Source organism: Talpa occidentalis, unplaced genomic scaffold, assembly GCF_014898055.3.
Source record: "Talpa occidentalis isolate TD23 unplaced genomic scaffold, MPIMG_talOcc4v2.1 talOcc4.2, whole genome shotgun sequence".
NCBI lineage: Eukaryota > Metazoa > Chordata > Mammalia > Eulipotyphla > Talpidae > Talpa > Talpa occidentalis.
In genome coordinates this window covers 82823643-82844448 of record NW_023602073.1, presented here as the reverse complement: position 1 = coordinate 82844448, position 20806 = coordinate 82823643, and the positions used below count along the sequence as shown (strand labels likewise).

The following is a 20806-nucleotide window of genomic DNA, read 5'->3' as shown; positions in this document are numbered from 1 at the left end:
TGACTGTGCTAGAGAAATGCAGAGCTACAGACACCCACATTCAAAGATCAAGAGAAATTGGGAAGGATGCCAGTCAATTGCCAGTAGAAAATGTGTTTTCAAGTAACAAGAGTTAGACTCCACTGAGATCAACCAGTTCAAGTTGGTCACCAGTCACTTAGCAATTAAGCCACACTTAGAGACTCCTCTCTCTCTTAAATGACCTACTTCTTGTCTTTCAAACTAACCTGAACATTCCCTTGTCTTTCTCAAGTTTGAGCTTCAGTGGATGCTGATCCATTGTGACCCTCTGCGACCCAGGAGAGAAACTTGCCATGAACTGCCAGCCAGGATAACGGTAAGTCCCTTGATCACTTGCAAAGGCCAGTACCACCCAGCTTAGCTCTATCCTTCTCCATCCACCAACTTCTACCTCCCCACTCTCTATAGAGTCCAGGCTCTGAAGGACAAGGAAGGAATAGCTGCATGATCTCAGGGGTCTGATTCAATCTTCAAGACACTCCCTCCTCTCCTGACAAACATTCCTCCAGGACACAGGGTGGGGTCTAATCCCCAGCTGCTCTCTGTAGCATCCTGGTTGCCAGAGGCGGCCCAAGGCACAGCCTGAGTCACCCTGGGACTGGAATGATGGAGGCAAAGCCGCACTTTCAGGCCTAGCTTATGCAGCTGCAGGGAAAGGGTTAAGAGGGACTGTTGTCATTCTATCCGGGCTCCCGGCCCCGCAAGCTCTCCTCCAATCCCCAGGACCCTCTCCAGGGCCATCCATAAATAGGAGAAACTTAACGCCTCCCTAGCCCTGGTGCTATTACAATTACCACTCCCGGGGGCGCTTTTTGCTTTTTTTGCGGGTGACGGTTCAGGAAGCCTGCTGGGGCAGCAAGAGACTGGGTCCCGCCGGGGAATTAGCTGAGGGCGGCTGGTATGGCCTGGACCGTGCGGGACCCCAGAGCCCTAGGGTTGCAACTGCTACTGTCAGGGCTTTGCTTGTGCGCTGCTCAAGTAAGTTGTGCGCGAATTTGAGGGGGAGGTACGGGCGCCTTCTAACTTTCTTCCCATCTTTTCTTCTCCAGCCCAGCCAGACTACCGACGAGGTAAGCTGGGAGGAAAGAAAGTGTTTGCATCTTTCAAGAGCACGCAGGGCGCCCAGCCGTTGGGGAAGCGGTGGGGAAGGGGCCCAGTGTGCAGTACTGCTCCATCCTTGGGCACCTGCAGCGGGTGCGGCCCAAGTCAGGGGCCCCGGTGACTCCTGGGTCTCCCACCTGAGCCCTAACGCTGCAGGCTCAGGCGCTGCAGGCTGTCTGTGGCTCGGGTTTAATTTTTCAGTCTGGTTCTTTCTTACCTCCCCAAAGACTCATTGGTCTGAGTCTAAAGCGGGCCTTTCGGGAGCAGGCGGGAATTCCGGTGAGCGGCACTAACACGCGCTTTCTGCTCCTCCAGCCTGCGGTGGCTGCACTGACCCCTGAGTCCTGCCAGCCTTGCGGGGCGCCTGGGGGTTTGGCACCGCGCGGCTCTGGCTCGTGTCAAAATTTCAGCAACTTCCCGACGGCTCTGGCGTCTTCTCCCTCCCGCGCCTGGGAGGGGGTTGGGGGGAAAGCGGGTGAGCCCCGAGGTTTGAGGTTTCACTTACAAAGATCCCATTGTAACCTGTCTGGTCCCTGGAGTGTAGAAAAAACAAAGTTTTGCTTTATGAAAGAAGCTTTCTTTGTTTTTTAATTCAGAAGGGAGACAAGAACCCCTCACAATTCCCTAAGCAGCATTTTATACTTTCCCAGACGCCAGCATTCCTGCTAGCTCCATCAAAGCTTAACTGTTCGAAAGCGATCAGAGGGGTCACACTCTAGGGTCACTCTGAAATTTGGTGTAGTTTTGAAGCCAGGTGTAAAGACCTCATACAAGGGAGAGTCACTGCAGGTAAATACGAAATGAGGCCAGGTGCTGGCTGGGTTTTGAGATTCTACTGCCCCCCCCTTCACCCCTCAATCTTTCCATCAAGAGGATGCCCTATTTCTACTGGACATAGAAAGATTGACCAAAACGATAGGGTAATTGATCTGCTGTGCAGCATTTCCATTCTTAGCTGTTCCAGTTTGACCTCAACACTGACCTGCAATTACTGATTAGATCTTGGCATCGAATGACCTCTATTTTCATTATTGAATTCCTTTAAAAGAGGCCCTTCCTTCTTCACAATTCTCCTCTGGTTTAATGCATTCTGCAGAGGTGAAACACCCTGACTTCTCTCCCCACCTTTGGGGCCTAGAACCTGCTCAGTCCCAGTGTTCAGCCTCATTTAGAATATGGCCTAGACCAAGGAACCTGAGTTCTCTTTGGAAGTTTGCTTTTCGAAAATTTGACATCCACAGGGAGAAAACTTTTTGGGTCTGAGAGGTGGCGGAGGGCTCTGGAATTGGGCCTAGTTTCTCTCTGTTCCCCACCTCGCTCCACTAACTCTCATGTACTTTATTTTTGTCAGAGAGGCCCTCCTGGGGAGCAGGGTCCTCCTGGGCCCCCAGGTCCTCCAGGAGTTCCAGGCATTGATGGCATCGATGTAAGTTTCTATATCCAGGTCACTGTTTCTTCAGTCCTGTCTCTTCCTACTCTAGCAGCTCTGGTGTTTATGGTTTTTTTTTTTTTTTTTTTGAGAGGGCCCCACATGTCTGCCACCCAAAGGTGGGATTGGACATCGGTGAGAGTTGGGTGTTATATCTTTGAAGCCTGGGGAAGAGGGAAGTAAACTTGTCCTGTTGTTTCCGTTGATTATGAACCTCCACCCTTCTTCAGCAATTACCCTAACCCCACCTGTGCGATGAACATGACCATGAGTGGGATTCTCTCAGTGGGGTCCCAAGTGCCTCAGGCTCATGGACTGCTTTTACTTTTTCTCCTACCCCTCCAGGGTGACCGAGGTCCAAAGGGTCCCCCAGGCCCCCTGGTAAGTTAATCAGTTTGCTCACTCTTCACTTCCTTCATTTAGGGCAATTGTGTGGCCCTGAGTTTCAACTTTGCACCTTTTCTTTCCCTGCCTCACCCTCTACCTGCTCAGGGTCCTCCAGGGGAATCAGGAAAACCAGGAGCTCCAGGCAAGCCCGGCACACCAGGATCCGATGTGAGTAGAGGCAGTGCTGTGGAAGGTTGAGATAAGGGGGTGTGTGAGGGGGGAAGAAGAGAGAGAGAGAGACAGACAGACAGACAGAGACAGAGAGAGACTGACTGTAGGGTGTGGGCAGCTCTGGGAAGGGCAGAACACCTCCAGCCCCCTGCAGAGAGCACACACAAGCATTCATTCTTCCCAGAAAACAGCAGTGGGTACTTGGTTCTTGCCTCTAATAATCCATCCCCAGCACACCAGGTCAACTTTCAGCTCCACCGCAGGCACAGGGGGTCAGGGGAGGATGAATCCCTGAGGCCTCTGCTGGGGTTTCACAGCACGTACTTTTAGTTCAGGCTCTTTCACTGGAATGCTCTAGATTATTTTAGAGAAAGAATCTGCAGAGGAGCATGATTGAGGGGAGAGCCTGAGGTGAATGGGAATGTGTGCAGAGGGGCAGGGAAGTGGTCAGCACACATCCAAAAGGAAATCAATACTGGTGTCCCCTCTTGCCACTGTATTTTCTTGGCTGCCATCACTGAACAGAAATTAGCTGGCTACCTTTCCCCAGTTCACCCACCTCCACACTCCCAAGCCCCTTCTGAGGGAAGCTGTTAGATGGTAAATCTAATTCTAAATAATATTTCTTCAGAGGAAAATGACTTCAGGACTCTCAGCTTCTCTTTCTCATGAATTTGACTAATACTTATAAAAATCCTGCTCCAGGTCAGTCCAGGACTTAGTCACTGGAATTGAAGATGGCATCTGGGTCCTCATGTTGTCCTTGAAGTTACCACTTTATGTGGTTTCCAAAAACTGTAGAAGCCAATGATTGTAATGTCCAAGAATTCTGAATTATGTTTTAAGGCAGATTCTTCATTTTAGGAGAAATAAAAGTGGCTGGATTTTAGCAGTTACTACTATTTAGTGCCTTAGGAAGTGCATTTGTTATCCTTTTCAGAGCCCCTACTTTGAACTTTCTGTTTGTAAAGTGTCAATATGTGAGAACTAAGGACTAATATTTGGACAATACAAACTGAATATCAAACTAATATGTGTATAATACAAACTGAAATTATATAACTTGTTGGTTAATAAGCTCTTCTTTGAAACACTATCAACTACTTGAAACTGTCATAATAAAAGGTTTGATAAATGAAGGTCACTAAATAAATGAGTAGCCCAGTATAGGTTGGATTTATGTCTATATTCCTTTGAAGTTCGGACTAGCTTTTTGTTTTGGGTGAAAAGTTAATATAAATTGTTATTTTTATTATTGTCATCATTCTTTATTTGATGGTTCAAGCATAAACCAATTAACCCGAAGTCTTAAATCACTATTGAGATGCAATAATTTCAAACAGACCTAGATTATCTGTGCCTCAGTTTAAAGATGCTTTTGTAGCATGCTCAACAAATACCTTTTACCATTAAGTTATAAAGACAAGGACTGGTTTTGCTTTATAATTTCTCCACTTAAACACAAGTATTGGATAAACAAATTAAAGTGCTTCAAAATTATTAAAAGCACAATGCAAATTACAATCACACATGATTTTTTGTTCTGTAGTTGCAGTACCACAATCTGCAGAACAAATCAGATTTCCAGAGTTAAAACATGTAAGAGAGTAAAACTACATGCTAGAAATTTGACCCTAAAAGGTTACTAAGGGAAATACTGATGAGTGTATTGAATCATTCTCCTAGGATTATGAAGGAAACCAAGAGAAAAAAAAAAAAAAAGGAGAGAAATGTAAAAAAATGCATCCATATGCCAGTATCTTAGGTATTTTCTAGAACTAAGTAAAACAATGTACTATACTAGTTTACAATTAAGTAGAACTTTTTTGTCAAGTACAGTCAGAGGGCCTCCCTGGTGGCTCAAGGGGTTAAGCACCGCACTATGAAGCTATCTGCAGCCTCTGCAACACGAGTTCGATCCCCACCTGGCCAGGGAGCAACCCACATGGGAGGCAGACCTCGCCTATCTTGCCTGCTGCTCCCCTCGGCAGTGTATTACGCTCAGTCTGCCTGTTCTGTTCCCCACTCTGTCTTTGGTGAATCCGCTCGTCCCCCCCATCTCTGGCCTGTGCCCCAGCTCTTGTATGCATAAATGAATAAATCTTTAAAAAAAAAAGTACAGTCATAAAAACATTATTTCCTTTAAACTTACTGCAACTTCATAGAATGTTTGACTTTTAAAAATGTTTAGAAACTGAATAATTATGAGAGCAAGTAATTTTCTCAGAGTTATTTAGTATCTAAAGTAGCAAAAGAAGCCACATCTCTTGATTTAGACTCACTTCCCAGATAGTTTTGCCTCATGTACATACCAATGAGGTTCTTGAATTCTTGGAGTGAATTAGAGAAAATAAGTGATAGTGAATTTTCAATATCCAAATTAACAACCAAGAAAAATGATACAGATAATTGAATGGATAATAAAAATAATTTAGAATTAATTTCTATAACTATTTGTAAATATTAGTATGGTTCAAGTTCACCAAATTTTGAATTCGATCCATAGGGACTTAAAGGTTTTGAACTCACTAGAATTATATTACTTTACTCTTTGGCTCATTTGAAATTTTAAACAAAGCTTTTGATACCTGGCAATAAGAGGACTAAAACTACTATTTTAAATTCAGCAACAGACATTAAAAATAATGAAATTGTAGCTATTAGATCAGAGTGTGCTGTTTGTTTGTCCTGGAACACAGGAGGACTCAGTAAGTAGGAAGACTCAACAGCCTTTTCTTGATGGCACCTTAAAACTCCAACTTCTTTTCTTCTGTTTTTTGGTTTATTGTAATGCTATATCTTTTGGTAATGCTAAATGATTAATCAGATGATGTTTGGCAGAATCTGAAGGAACAAAGCTTAATGGTAATTATGCTAGTTAGATTTTTGACAGAAGAGGTAAAAGAGCCCTGGCAGCTATGCTTGTAGAATTAAGCCTTGCCTGTCACAGGCTGAGTTGTTGGAATGCTGGAAGGAAATTGCTCTTGAGGGCTGATATTCTCTGCCAAGCAGCACAAGAAAGTTCAGAACACAGTCAGCTTCAATATCATCCTGAATAGACCTTTATCTTCATAAACATTCCTATGAAAGTAATTATTTCTGCCACTGGTAATATTTTCCTGTCTTTTCTTTGACAAATAATAATTATTGCAAACTGGATTTGTGTGATATGTGAATGTGGGAGATTATATCTGTAATATAAATACATTACTATGTTTATATTTTATAATATAAAATAGATATAATTTATGTTTATGACTATAAATTACACAAGTAATGTAATAGTCCTTTCAATATACTTTATATTTCTATTATTAATATAAGTGGAAATTTATATTACAAATGCAACATCATAATATTATATCTAATCATATGTTATAACAAGGTGTATCATTTCAATTATATTTTATTATTTAAAATTATTATGATATTAATATCTATAAAATCTCTCCTTTCTTGCTCATTAGTTTAAATTGATTCTTTTTCCTTACAGACATATAAAATTAAAGAAATCAGAGCTTGGTTAGAATTTTGCATCCACAGGATGCCATTATCATCCATGCTAGCAATACTCTTACAGGTGCTATTTGTGTGACATGCTAAGAGCTCTCTATAAAATGGTATTTTATTCATTCTTAGAGCATCCATCTGAGATAGGCAGAGAGGAATTAGAATTAATTATAAGAATTACCATTAAACCATGCCTCTTTTATAGGAAATGGGTTAGGTGTTTTATAGTCTTTGAATATATACAACTATTATCCTTGGAAGATGTCAGATGATTAAAATAGTGAGTTATTAAGAAATTCTTCAGAAAGGTCAGTGTAAGTGGAAATTGTCAGGCATCAAAGAAATGTGAGTTGGCTATGAAATACGTGACCGTGGTTAAGATGTACTTTTTTGCTTATTTATATGAAGAATGCTTTCTCTTTGGAATGTTAAATTTCCAGCACAGTAAACATGTCTTACATGTTTTTCTTGTGAACTCTTCACAGCATCATCAACAGTACTCACCAGAATGATAATGATGATGATATTAATAATAATAGTAAATTCATTTACAATCCACCCTGACAGGCACTGTAATAAGCACTTTGCTTCTAATAACCCATTTAGTCTTCAAAATCACCATTTGGGGATAGATTTTTTTATTATTTTTTAATATTTTATTTTATATAATTCATACATCATTTTTCATCTTTGCACAATGTATGCATTTTCATTTTGGTTATATTCCCCATACAATTGCAACCCCCCTTATTTTGACTCTAGTTCTTCCTCTCCCCACTCCTTCCTTCCCCACCCCCCTCAGTGTGTCTCTGGTTTATAGTTGCTTATTGATTTTGATTTTTACTTTGCATTGGTTAGTCTTTTTCCTGGTCTCTTATTTAGGTTTTCTAGATTCCTGCTATGAGTGAGACCATCCAGTATTTTTCTTTTTCTTTCTGGCTTATTTTGCTGAGCATGATCCCTTCTAGCTCCATCCATGTTGCTGCAAACTGCATGTGTTTATCTTTTTTGATTGCCAAGTAACATTCCATTGTGTATATGTACTACACCTTCTTGATCCAGTCATCTATTTTTGGGCATTTGGGTTGTTTCCATAGCTTAGCTATTGTAAATAGTGCTGCTATAAATATAGGCGTGCAGGTGTCCTTTGGAATTACTGTTTCTGTGTCATTTGGGTAAATACCTATACCTAGGAGTGGAATTGCTGGATCATATGGAAGCTCTATGTTTAGTAGGTCAAGAAATCTCCACCACAGCTCTCCACAGTGGTTGGACCAGTTAGCACTCCCACCAGCAGTGCAGGAGAGTTCCTTTTTCTCCACAACCTCGCCAACATTTGTTGTTGCTAGTTTTTTTAATACGTGCCATTCTCACTGGTGTAAGATGGTATTTCATTGTAGTTTTGATTTGCATTTCCCTGATTACAAGTGGTGTTGAACATTTTTTCATATGCCTGTTGGCCATTTGCATTTCCTCTTCAGAGAAGTTTCTTTTTAGTTCTTCTGCCCATTTTTTGACTGGATTATTTTCTTTGGATAGATATTAATGTTACACTTACTTTTATAGATTAGCAAACTGAGGCACTATATAGTTAAGCAACCTGAACAGCTAAGTGGCAGATGTGAGATTGAACCAAAAATTAAGATGAGGTGCAGTGACAAGTGAATGTATTCCTCCATCTAGCAGAATAATTTTGTTCATTAGTTATATATGGAATGTGTGTTAGATGCCAGGGTCAGTGTGCTGGGATTGTAATGGACACCAACCTTGTCCTTATGACAAGGAGCTATGACACTAGAATCTATCTGTTGTTTAATTCAAAGAATTTCCAGTAATAGACATAGTTTTTCATATCTTATGAAAAATACTTTAAATAAAAGTGACCTGGAAGCAGTCTTCAGATTACACAGTCATTTACTTGGTTCTGCTTTATTATAATTCAGCTGAGATTTTACCAAATAAAGCAGTTACTATCCTCCATCTGGTCAGTTATTCCAGTCACAGATAGAAGATGGCTAGTTGCCTGTGTGTGTGGGTAATGGACGAGATAATTCTTGGATGGTATGTGTATGAAATTGGGAGTTAGAGCTGAAGTTAATAAAATCTCTATGCTCTATGTGATCCGGGACATATATGGAACCACATATGTATGGTTTGTTTGGTGAAATACCAATCCAGTGTTCCATTACCTTATGTGCTCAGCAACTAATATGTAGGGTTTTATTCCCAAATTACAATGTTGTAATGAGACCAGGGCCATTGAAAATCAGACAGTCTGTCAAAAATTCTTTTGTGTATGTTTAATAATTTTCTTATTTAGTAAAATTCCAGTAATTAATATTTTCAACTCATTTTTCTATTTCCTTTGATTTACACTTTGAAGTTATTAGAAAAATTAATTCATGTAGAGAAATATTAAAATGGTGGCCAACTAGTTTTCTCTATAAATTACATGAAAATATTTCACTGATATTTATGCAACTATGACAGATTAAATATGGCTTTTAGTGATAATTTCAAGATACTCATGCCTCAATTATTATCATTTGAGTCTTTTCCAAAATCTTGATAATAGGTAGGCCTTAGTCTGGTTTCCTTGCCCCTCCCTGGCCTGGTTCCTCTGGCCTGGGAGTCCCAATTTATTTCTGTTCCTTTTCTCCTTAATAAACTTTTTCTTTCTCTAACCAAAAAAAAAAAAAAAAGGGTCTTAGATGTAAAACCTTTTTTAGATTATCAAAATATAGATAGGATATTTACAAGTTTGCATGCATTATTTATAGTTACATAATATATATCTTTCTGTCTATTATCTATCTGTCTATCAACACACATATACATCTATTATCGATGACTTCATGCCTCCCATTTCCACAGTGGAAACTGGTTCAAAATACTATGTACAGTAAATTATTTTGAGATACCACATTTACATAGCTTTTATTATAATATATTGATATAATTGTTCCATTTAGTTATTAGTTATCATTGTTAATCTTCTATTACATCTGATATATAAATTAAACCTTATCATAGGTATTTTTATATAAGAAAAAACATAGTACATGTAGGGTTCAGTATTACTTATAGTATCAAATATCACTGGTTGGAAAGTATCTTTGATAGGTAAGGGGGACAACCGTGCATATATTTATCTTTAGCATGGAATTGTAAGATTGCATTATAAATGACTATACTGAAAAGTGTTAAAGGGTAAAGAAAAAATTTTTAATTCATCTTCACTAAATATGGAAAATCAGATGTACATGCAGTATTATAATGCTTTGAGATTTATTTTATAAAAAATATGATGGTAAAGTATGTGCTGGTAGGAAAAATTAGAATGTTAAAACTTTAATAAATGTCTTAGTATTAAACATGATAGTTATAATGTGTCTCATAATAGTGGAGTTGCATACTGCATATTGTAAATATATTGTTAATATATATAGGTATTTTTACCAAGGAGGATAATGTAGAAACTTATGTGCTCTCAAATACTTAACATTAAAAGTTAATGTTCTTCAATAAGCAATTGTCATTGCTAGAAGCTGGCTAGAGGTCTTTAGTTGTCTCTAACACAGTCATGAGATTACTTTTATTTCTTATTGAAGAAATGTTTTATAATTGTCAAGACATCAGTATTACAGAGACATATAGTATTTTTATTTTACAAATGAAGTAAAGCAAGTAGCAATATATGAACATGGGTTAATGGCAGAGCCAAGAACTGTTGTCCCATCAGATTTGGCTATTTGAACACTGTAACACTGTATTTGCCATATTACATGTTTTCAAAGTACAGGCCTAAAGCACTAAATTATTGAATCCTGTGGTAAATAAAGGAGTTAGCAGGAAGTTAGGAATAAGATAAAATTTATCAATAGAAACTAATATATTCATGTAGAAAGGTATTTCTTTATAAATATTTGCATCATATATAAGTAACTATCCTGCAGATAATTAATAAAAAAATGGAATTAATCGCCTAGTGGTTTGTCTAAGGATGCTAAATGGAATTATCCATTTAAAGATTTGCCTAAAGTTGCTATAATAATTCTATCATCATTATCTTGCTTTGATAGGGATTAACTGGACCTGATGGGTCCCCTGGTTCTATTGGGCCAAGAGGACAAAAGGTAAGTTAGTCACATGCTATTAGTTGCTGGTATTAATTAAAAGCTGAAGTATAATTTTATTATAGAATAGTGTTTTGCAAATCTACTAATAGGTTAAATTGTGAAGCAGCTGAAATATGCTTCTTCAACTAAAATGTTTAGCTGAATTAAATTAAAAACATTAAGATAGAGTGTTTTAGGGATTTCAATATGTATGCAGTTACTTATTTACATATTCATGCTACTAAAGCTAAGTGTAATGAAACTATTTTTATTTTTAGGGAGAGCCTGGTGTGCCAGGATCGCGTGGTTTTCCAGTAAGTAAATGTAAGGTGACAGAACTGAAAAATATCCCCTATCTTTAGGTAAAATTCTGCCACTGAAATTCTTAAAAGTCATTTGCTACATAATGTGCATCACAAAAGTATTTATGACTTATATGGCAAGGTAAGCAGGCTAACTGTGAGAAAAATTTGAATGTACAACATAAAATGTATATGTCTGTTTGCGGGTATTTCCCTACAGGTAATTCTCCCTCCATCCCCACCAAAGGAAAACATTTCTTGCGTAATAACAGCAAATCCAAATATTTTGACCATGAGCTCACACCTCTTTCATTACATTGTTAATGAAATATCAACACTCCGATATTATCACCCACCTGATTCCTTGGCTAGTCTTTTCCTACATTGCCCAATCCAACAGATTTGTTATTGCTAATGTTAAAAGGAGTAGGTTTTGGCTGATTTCCCTTTCTATATTGCCCTTTATTCCTCTTTTGTTTTCATCATTAACCTTTATATTTCTCTCCATGTCTTCTATTTGAACTGTTTTCTTTGCCATATTTCAGCCTCTGTCAACTTTTCCATTATAATCCTATTTTCAGAAGTGACTAGCTTGCTGGCATTTCTCCCATACTTTTCAACTCAGAGCTCAATATCTTACACATATGCCTTTTTTATTTATTGAAACTTATCAAACACATAGGCCTAATAATGAAGTAGCTTATTAATTACTTTGCCTAACCTAATCTTTATTTCCAAAACTGATCCACATATTAAAATGTTCAATTAGGAATAGTTTCTCAAAGAGTGTCTTGAAACAGGCCCCCTTAGCTTTAAAGCAGATTGCTTTAAAGCATATTGCTTTAAAGGAAAGTCTTGCTTTTTTTGGGCTGCCTAAAAAAATTAAAAATAATAATATTATCATAGGGTGCACATTGAATCTACTGAATGCTTCAGATACAGATATTTGAGAAAAGAAAGTTTGAATGAAAAGCTAATATAAACATCGTGTCACAGCTGTGAATAAAAGCTATTCAAGCCAGTGTAGGAGGAGAGAAAAGAGTAATGATGAATCCCATGGGAGAAAAATTGAACATGGAAAACAGAGAAGCAACTGATAATCAGTTTTATGAAGTTCAACTAACATATAGTTAGGGTTTGTTATAAACTAGGCACTGTCTTGGGAATTGAAGCTAAGAAGAAAATGTGGTTTCATTTTTTGATTATATGCAGTTCGGTATTGGGAAAGAGCTATTAAGTAGGAAACAGAATGGCTAGATTTATAATCAAAGTCACTTTAAACTAAGCTCCTATCACAGGATGTTTCAGGAATGATGACGTTTTATTTTCAATATCTATTAGATTTGTGTCTGCAAAATCAGCCTACCCTACTATTAAAGGGGGTATCTTTCTGTGATGAATATTTGTTTGGGGAACTTTAAAACACCACATTTAAATTTTAAAGCAGTGCATTGTATTGTTTTTTAATGTAGGTGTCTATAAAATATGGACAAATGAAAAAAAATCTCTAAAACTGTCAGATTGTGACAAACCTCATTGTGAGTGATGGTAAATTTCTCCTGAGGGAGACTTTACTTTGATTTCATTTTTAAAAGCTTGGAAAAAAATAAGTTAGCTTAGAGCTCAAAGGAGTGTTTGAAGAGCTGAAACATGTTTCCTTTAAGGGACAGTCATGTTTGCTTTTCTTTATACAGTGCTTTTTTTAGAATGAGCATCATATATTTATCTAGTGATTATTTTTGAAGTGAGTTATGTCTGCATTCATACTAATTCCAAATATAAGTCACATACCATAACAGTTCTTTTTAATCTTTTAGGGTCGTGGTATTCCTGGACCTCCTGTAAGTAGCATCTCTGTTTATTTTACATGGTCTATAAAAATGGCCTGTTTCTCAGATACCATCTTTTCTTTCCAACTAATACTCTAGCCAGTGATGTTTATAGGGTTCTACTTATATTATCTTTAGGCAGTTCAAGGACAGCATCCCTATTCTGCCAAAGAAAATATTTTATTAGTTGAAGAAATTTCTCTTCCATTTTATTTTACTATTTTAATTATAGTAACAATGGTTTACAACATTGCATCTGATTTAGGGTTATAGTTTTATACTTCGTCAGAAGTTTGTTATAATATCATGCCCAATCTTTTCTATTTTACATAATTAAAATTTGTTCAAATGAGTGATTATCTCATTGGAAACAAAAGCTAGCACAGATGCATGATGCTAAGTTGCTTGTTTCTCATATTTGATATCATTTATGCTAAGTATTGAAAGCTTTCACAAATCACCATGTCCCTTTGATTTGTTGACTTCAGGGTCCACCTGGGGCAGCAGGACTCCCTGGAGAACTTGGCCGTGTTGGACCAATTGTGAGTACCATAGGTACTTAGTTCGACACATCATGATATAGTAGAAGGTGTTACTAAGGAGGGAAAATTGCCCTAACTGTATGTTTTTCCCTGAAAATCCAAGAAATGGCAGATGAATATTATTCTTGTTCATGGTAATGCTGGGAACCAGGGATAATAATACTACTTCATTTTTAGAGAGTGATTTTAATTTTTTCCTCAAAGTTTTCAGCTAAATTATTCTAATTTCTGGAATAAATTATAAAGTCAGGGAGTGTCACCTTCATATTATAGACTCTCAGCCAGGATGAGGGTCCAGTGAATTTTGTATTAGATTTTCTGTATGAAATGAAAATAATCTAAAATTATTACCATGTAGATTTATGTTAGGGTCATTAAATTATAATTGAACCAATAGAACTTAACTCTAGGCAATGGAGAGTTGAACTTGATAGAAGAAATTGCTGGTAAAAAGTGCTTGATGTTGATATTCAACAAATGCTTCAAAAATGTTGAAGCAGCAATATCATGAGAAGGTAAATAACTATGAACTCATTGAGAGAAGAAGTCATATGTTACATGCTGTAGTCTCTATCTGACTGTTTGACATGTTTATTCACTGAATATATGAATGAATATGAATTGATTGTAAAGTTAAATTAATTTAAGATGCTTTTGACTTTTTATGGTAGAACATTAAGAAGGAAAATATATCAGGAGTAAGCTCTGAATATTAAGAATAATTGGAACTTATTTCCATCTGAATAACTTGTTTGAATTTAGCCAGCTTTGATTTTCTGTTCCATTTGCAAGAGTGTAGTGATAGACCAAATGAAAGCTTGTGGGCAGACAGTTCTAAGGAGAGTCAGTCACTGCAGAAATTGACCTTGTATTTCACAAGCTTCAGGCTATGATTGACTGGATGGCACTAACAGGCTTTTCCAATTCTATACATTAACTAGCAAAATATCTAGTGTTTCCAGAGTTGATAAAGCAATCATTCTATAGAGAAGAATTGACTTTACTATCCCCTTCCTCCCTTTGCTAACTGGTTTTGTTACCTTGGTGTGATTGGAACTCCTTTTTACTTCAGGGTTTATGGACCTACTTGGATTATGGGCCACCCATTGATTTAGGTGGCAGATCTGTGCATGCCTGCGCTCTGTAGGGCTTTCTACTAATATCCTTCTTTTATGCCAATACCAGTTTTAGGTACTGTATTTTGACGTGTATATAACCACAGTGTCACAATTTTCAAATTATTTAGGGTGACCCTGGGAGAAGAGGACCACCTGGCCCCCCTGGCCCTCCAGGACCCAGTGTAAGTTATTTGCAACTTGGATTTCTCTGCCTTTGAAAGTTGAGATTAAAGAAACCTAGGAACCCAAAATGAACGTGCCTGTTAGGTCATATGATCCTAAAATTCCAAAATGGCTGGCATTTTTTTTTCCAATTCATCTAGAGCATTGGTCTTTCTTTTCAGGCCAGGAAAACAGAGGAATCACAATGATTGAAAAGGCAGACTTCATAGAGAACAGTCTACTCATTATATATGAAGTCCTTTGATATTTGAGATTTCTTAAATGCTTAAAACTTACACTTATAAAAGGAACATTTTCAAATGAACTAGTTTTTACAAAGAATTTACACAGCTATAAATTTTTAGAAGTGGTAATTTTAAGTAGGAGATTTTTAATTTGTGATTCAGAGTTTCCTATATTTTCTATTCTTTCATTTCTTTTCCCTCCAATTTCCTGAAAGAATTTACTACAATTTAAGAACATCCAAAAGGAATATGCCATGATTGAGTTTTTAGACCTTCAGCTTAATATTTGCTGATATTCACTCTTTATATTTCTTGAGCAATTATATCTATTACATTTTTATCCATCAGACTTTCTATTATTTGTAGGTTTATAAATTAATTATTTAATTATATCCTTAACTTTATTTTCTTTACTTTAGGGAACAATTGGCTTTCATGATGGAGATCCGTTGGTAAGATGCTTTCAGCAAAATACAGTTTTAAGTCAAAGACCATAATCTTCAGATGAATTCTCCTTAAAATTATCTCTGCAGTATGCTGTATTTCTGCATTTTACTTATACTCAGATAGCAGTGCCACTCGTAGCACCAGCGGGGTTGCGTAATCTCAGACTATAAGTGGTTTTCATCATGGAAGTTTCTGTGTTTTAAGCTAAAAAGATCATGGAAATGGAGGGAAGTGGATCAGGCTATGGTTCAATGTGCCATCTGCAAATAATTTATTTAGTACTGTAAATCTGAAATAAATATGATAAATATTAATATGTATTAATTTTGGATAGTGGCTTTTGCTTTATTCTCTACTTTTCTGTAAACTAAGAATACTTCCAAGTTTAAAAATAAAATGTAAAAACAATAAAAGTGTATTCCAGATATTTAATGAATATAATTGCATTATATTCCATAGCTGGAATCCTTAAAAAAACCATTTTATTTACTCCAGTTTGTTTACTCTCTCTCTCCTCTCTTATGTGTCTTCCTTGTAGTGTCCCAATTCCTGCCCACCAGGTCACTCAGGATATCCAGGCCTACCAGGCATGCGGGTAAGAGAATCATTTCAATATTTTATTTTCAACAATATTTTCCAAGATATCCCACTTTGATGGATTAGGCACATCTGTGCTTGCTTATTCTGTGGTCCCTATTTAGTTCTAGAAATTCCATGGGTAGGTATTCCTACTGGGACAGTGTTTGATTGTACAGTAATTCTTTTGTTCAGGGAAGAAATACCAATAAAATGCATTGAATTGCAACTCTAGACATCAAATCAAGGTTTAGAAATTTGTCTCCTATTGGAGAGATGTGAAGGGCACTAGACTGTACACACATTATGTGTACGTATGTATTTGAGACTTTTTAGTTTAATTGGAAAAATCACAAAATAACCAAGAAAAGAGACTTTCCAAAGTGTTTTTCTCTCAATCTGCCTTCATAATTACTTCAACATTTTCCATATAAATGAAACACAAATACCAAATATTGGACATAAGCGACTTTCTCAGTCTAATCTATGAATCTAAAGTGATTTTGAAAAATTCCAGACCAATGGAGTTGTGTTATGATCTGAAAGGCTTTAAAGGTTAGTTTTCCTGGGTATCCATAGCTTGGAAATCCAGAGCCTGGATTGTCCCACAAATATTTGCATTACTGGAACAAGAAAGGCTTTGAGGGTGAAAGCTTTGATAGATTTAATTTTGGAATGTTCATTTCACATTGTCTCAGGTAACTGCCCAGAGCACATATATACTTAGAACAGGAGTCCTCACAAGAGAATGAAATCTTCTCTTCAATTTGTGCAACCTCGAGTACATTGTGTAGTTTTCCCTTTGCTTTTGAAATCCTGTTCAAGATAAGGCACAGATTTGTATATCAAGGGAGGTCCATTTTTCATACCAGCCCTTCTTCATCTCCAGAAAGAAGATGGGTAGAGAGGAAGCAGAGGGTTTTAAGAGCAGCTTCCAGAAAGCCAGAGTGAAGGGGATAGCCAGTAGAGCTATATCAGGGCACTCACCTCTGGAAAGTAAGTTCCTGATGCTGGAGAAAAGAGTGCTTGTAATCCAATAGTGAGAGAAAACTGGGGTAAGAGAAATCTAGGGACTAGTAGGCAAGTATCAATGAATCACACCACTGAACTAGGTACTGGAACATTTTTAAGAATTCTAGAATAACGTTTTCCTATTAACTAAACCTGATGTGTATCATATATGGCTGTCATGCAATACTCAGGGTGTTTACAAGATCATTTTAAGTGGTTATTTTCTTTGTGACAAAATCTTTTTCTCAGCGGATTTAGGGAAGCAAGATCACTCTGTGAAATTTGTGACCTTCTGTGTCAAACCCAATGCCATATTAATTAATTAATTAATTAATTTTTGCATTTGTTAGGGTCAGAAAGGTGCTAAAGGAGAAATTGGGGAACCTGGAAGACAAGGTCACAAGGTAAGGAAAAGGAGTGGTCAGTGGGTAGATTGTGCTTAGGAGAGAGTAATCATTTTTTTTTACAATTTCTTAAAAAGGAATTACAAAGAATAACATAGTGTGTTAAATTTTACCTTTACTTTTCAAATGATTATTGACAAATTCTCAGTAGGTTCCTCAATATTCTGACTAAGCATAATATTCTAACGTTCAATTGCAAAACACAAAGTACCCTACATTTTCATTCTTTCCTGAGTTGCTACCCTGCCTTCCTTTTCAAATCAATCACACTCAACTTTTTCCTTGATGCTTTTGATAGTCAAACCTTATTCAGCTTGTTGTTCCATTCCACTAAACAAAATTTATGACAAGTTTTGCTAATACTAGTAGATGGACAACTTAGTAATTAGCTCATAGTTTCTCATCTTAAGATCTGAAATAATTTGTTTCTGATTTCATTTCCATATATTTTGGATTTTGAGGAATCTGTAAGTTAGAATAGGACTTACGTTACTATGTGCATAGAAACATGGAATCCACAACACCGCTTGTATTAGGGCTGGCATGTCCTGCAGAAAAATTAAGGCTGAAATTAAAAACATGGTGACCTCTTGCCTTTTTTTTTTTAATCCACTCAGGTAAATCACCCTTAAGTGTCTGTCTAGACATTTGGCTTCTGGTATAACAATTTTTTTCCCTTATTTCAATAATGCTTTACAAAGTCAAATTGTTCTTATTGATGCAGGTGTACTATACTTCAACTATTTGTTCCCACATCTTTAGTGTCCATTCCTCCATTGAATCTTATATTTTATAATTAAAAATTATAATTTAATTATTAAATTAAATTAAAAAATTATAATTAAAAAAATTCAGTAAATATTTATTCAGTACCAGCCATGTGCCAGGGTTTATTCTAAGTCTTAGGGATGAAAAAAAAATACATCCCATAACAGGGAACTGGCTAAATTAACTATGACATATTCATGTAGTAGAATATCATTTAACCACAGAAAACAGGTGTTAAGAATATTAAATCACACCAAAGGAATTCATGAAGTAATTCATGTAGTATTCATGAATTAATACATGTAGTAAAGCAAAGATAGTTGACATGTTATTTTTGATGCCATGTATAGGAATACATGGAAGAAGGACTTCCTTCTTCCATTTACCTTTTTTCCTTTGAGGAACTTCCATTTTCCATTCTATGAAATTTAGGGACAGAACTGTCAGAATATCTCTCTATGTTTCCCATCATACTTGCACAATCTAGTTATCTGGTCTCTCAAATTTGGTTTGGTCTTTAGTGAGGAATTTGCATATTTTTGTGGTATGTCAGAGAATTGGCTAAAATTTTCATTGGAAGTTGTTAAAATTCCTTTAGTTTACTGCACATGTTTATGCCAATTAAAACTTTCAGTGATGTTTTTGAAAACTGACATAAGAAGATAAGCTGTTAATAGCTCATTGAGGAATGAATCTTGTAAGGCTAATAGATGCACTCAACTATAAACTGAAAGAATGGTGGAGAATTTAGGCTAGTGTCTGAAGTTTGCTTCAGATTCACAATTCTGCTTTGAATTTACTCTACAAATTAGCTAATGAAAATTTAAAATTTTGTTTTATTTTATTTTATTTTTTTTAATTAATAAATTTTATTTTTATATTCCTCATACATTTGCAATCCCCCCATTCTGACCCCAATCCCACCCCTCCCGCCCCCCCACCCCCCAGAAAGTGTCTCTGGTTCATAGTTTTTGTTGATTTTGATTTTCACTTTCTTATAGTTATTCATTTTCCTGGTCCCTTATTTAAGTTTTCTAGATTCCTGCTATGAGTGAGACCATCCGGTATTTTTCTTTTTCTTTTTGGCTTATTTCACTGAGCATGATTTTGTTCCTGAATATAGGAATGAATAATCAAACGTCTTTCAGTAAAATGATAGTAAATTGCTATTCCTAAATTTGTCATTTAATTTTTGAGTTATTGATTATTTCATGCTATATACATGCTAGTGAAACATTTAAAATAAATATACTACTCCAAAATTTTTAAAGAATCTTTGAAAAAATATCCCAAATCCTGCTAAAGAAAACTTACAGTGGATATCTCAATCATTATTGTTTTTGTAGTTAGTTAGGAAAGCACAAGTAGCATTTAGTTATACACAGGTATTGATTATATACTCTATGAACTAGTAAATTCACTGACAATCCCTCTGGGATTGCCAATCATATGTTCTTACAGAATATAATCTGAATATAATGATGAAACTAAAACTATTACATAAGACTCTCATGTTTTATTCAATAATCAAGTAAAAATGATTTAGGCATAATCTAGTTCTTTGCATTATATGCCCAAATATTCTATATTACATGGCAATGTTTCATTTTCTATATTTCTTTGTGTATGTGTGTGTGTATATAACATTTAGTATGTGGAGCAAGAACATGAGTGAATTGAAACATGTAAGAAAGGAACAACAGAAGTGAAGCTTTTTCTAACATTTTATAACAATATTTAAAATAGTGACCACTCCTTATAATTAACTCCACAGCATAAAATCCCTATTATCATCAGAACTATAAAATTTTTTTAAAACCCATCTTGGAAAGAAAAAATGTTTTTACCCCCAGCGGTCATAAAATAATTATTCTGTATGAGACAGCAAATGGATTTCTTTCTTTTATTTGTGAGAATTTTTAAATTTTTATTTAGGTAACATTGGGTTTACATTGTTGTTTGCATTTTAGAGGTATAGGATCTCTTCCTTCATGTGTTGTTTCTATACCATACCCACCAGCAAAGCTCTCAGTCCATCCTCATAGTCTATTGTGCTTCCTCCCAACTTTCTTCTTGCCATTCCCTGTTCCTCTCTTCTTTTGTTGCTTTTCCAAAAATTCTTAAGTGCCTTCATTGATCTTTTGAGCTCCTGCATTTCTTTTATTTCCTTCTTTGGGGACTCAATTTCATTCTTCTTATCACTGACTATTTTTCTCATATCATTATTTTTCTTTTTGCTTTCTTTCAGATTTTTAATCATGGCGATTTTAAATTCTCTATCTGGCAGGCAGAGAAGTTCTTCCATGTCATTGTTGAGTTCTGGTGGCTGAATTTCTTTTTGTGGTGTGTCCTTCCCCTGAGGGCTTACTTTGCTATTTATGTTTTCCCTTCTCCCTGCTGATTGCTTTCTAATTAGTTCTATGCCACTGGTGTTGGCGGCCATCTCTTTGGATTGCTCCTTCAAGGGTGTCAGAAACTGTTTACCAGACTGAGTCCAGTACTGTTAGGCCAAAACTCCCCCAGGGTATTGCTGCTGTGGCTGTGTTGCTGGGCACTGTCCCTTAGGGGTCCCTCCCTCTGTATTTACTCAGTTCCAGAAGGGAGTCTTGTAGTCCCTGTCTTCCAACTATGAACTAGTTGGTGATTTTGTTCTGATCACTAGGTG

At 36.5% G+C, this 20806-nt stretch overlaps 1 protein-coding gene across 1 annotated transcript in view; it reads left to right on the top strand.

Annotated features, from left to right (window-relative positions):
- Window positions 1-20806, top strand: part of COL9A1 (collagen type IX alpha 1 chain) — a 92460-nt gene that overhangs the window by 23558 nt on the left and 48096 nt on the right. Inside the window, exons 7-19 of the mRNA XM_054698154.1 lie at window positions 254-337; window positions 1071-1091; window positions 2474-2548; window positions 2897-2932; window positions 3044-3106; window positions 10702-10755; window positions 11016-11051; window positions 12857-12880; window positions 13357-13410; window positions 14657-14710; window positions 15355-15387; window positions 15921-15977; window positions 17320-17373. Of these exons, the coding sequence (XP_054554129.1) occupies window positions 254-337; window positions 1071-1091; window positions 2474-2548; window positions 2897-2932; window positions 3044-3106; window positions 10702-10755; window positions 11016-11051; window positions 12857-12880; window positions 13357-13410; window positions 14657-14710; window positions 15355-15387; window positions 15921-15977; window positions 17320-17373 (645 nt within the window). The remainder of the gene's footprint in view (window positions 1-253; window positions 338-1070; window positions 1092-2473; window positions 2549-2896; window positions 2933-3043; window positions 3107-10701; window positions 10756-11015; window positions 11052-12856; window positions 12881-13356; window positions 13411-14656; window positions 14711-15354; window positions 15388-15920; window positions 15978-17319; window positions 17374-20806) is intronic.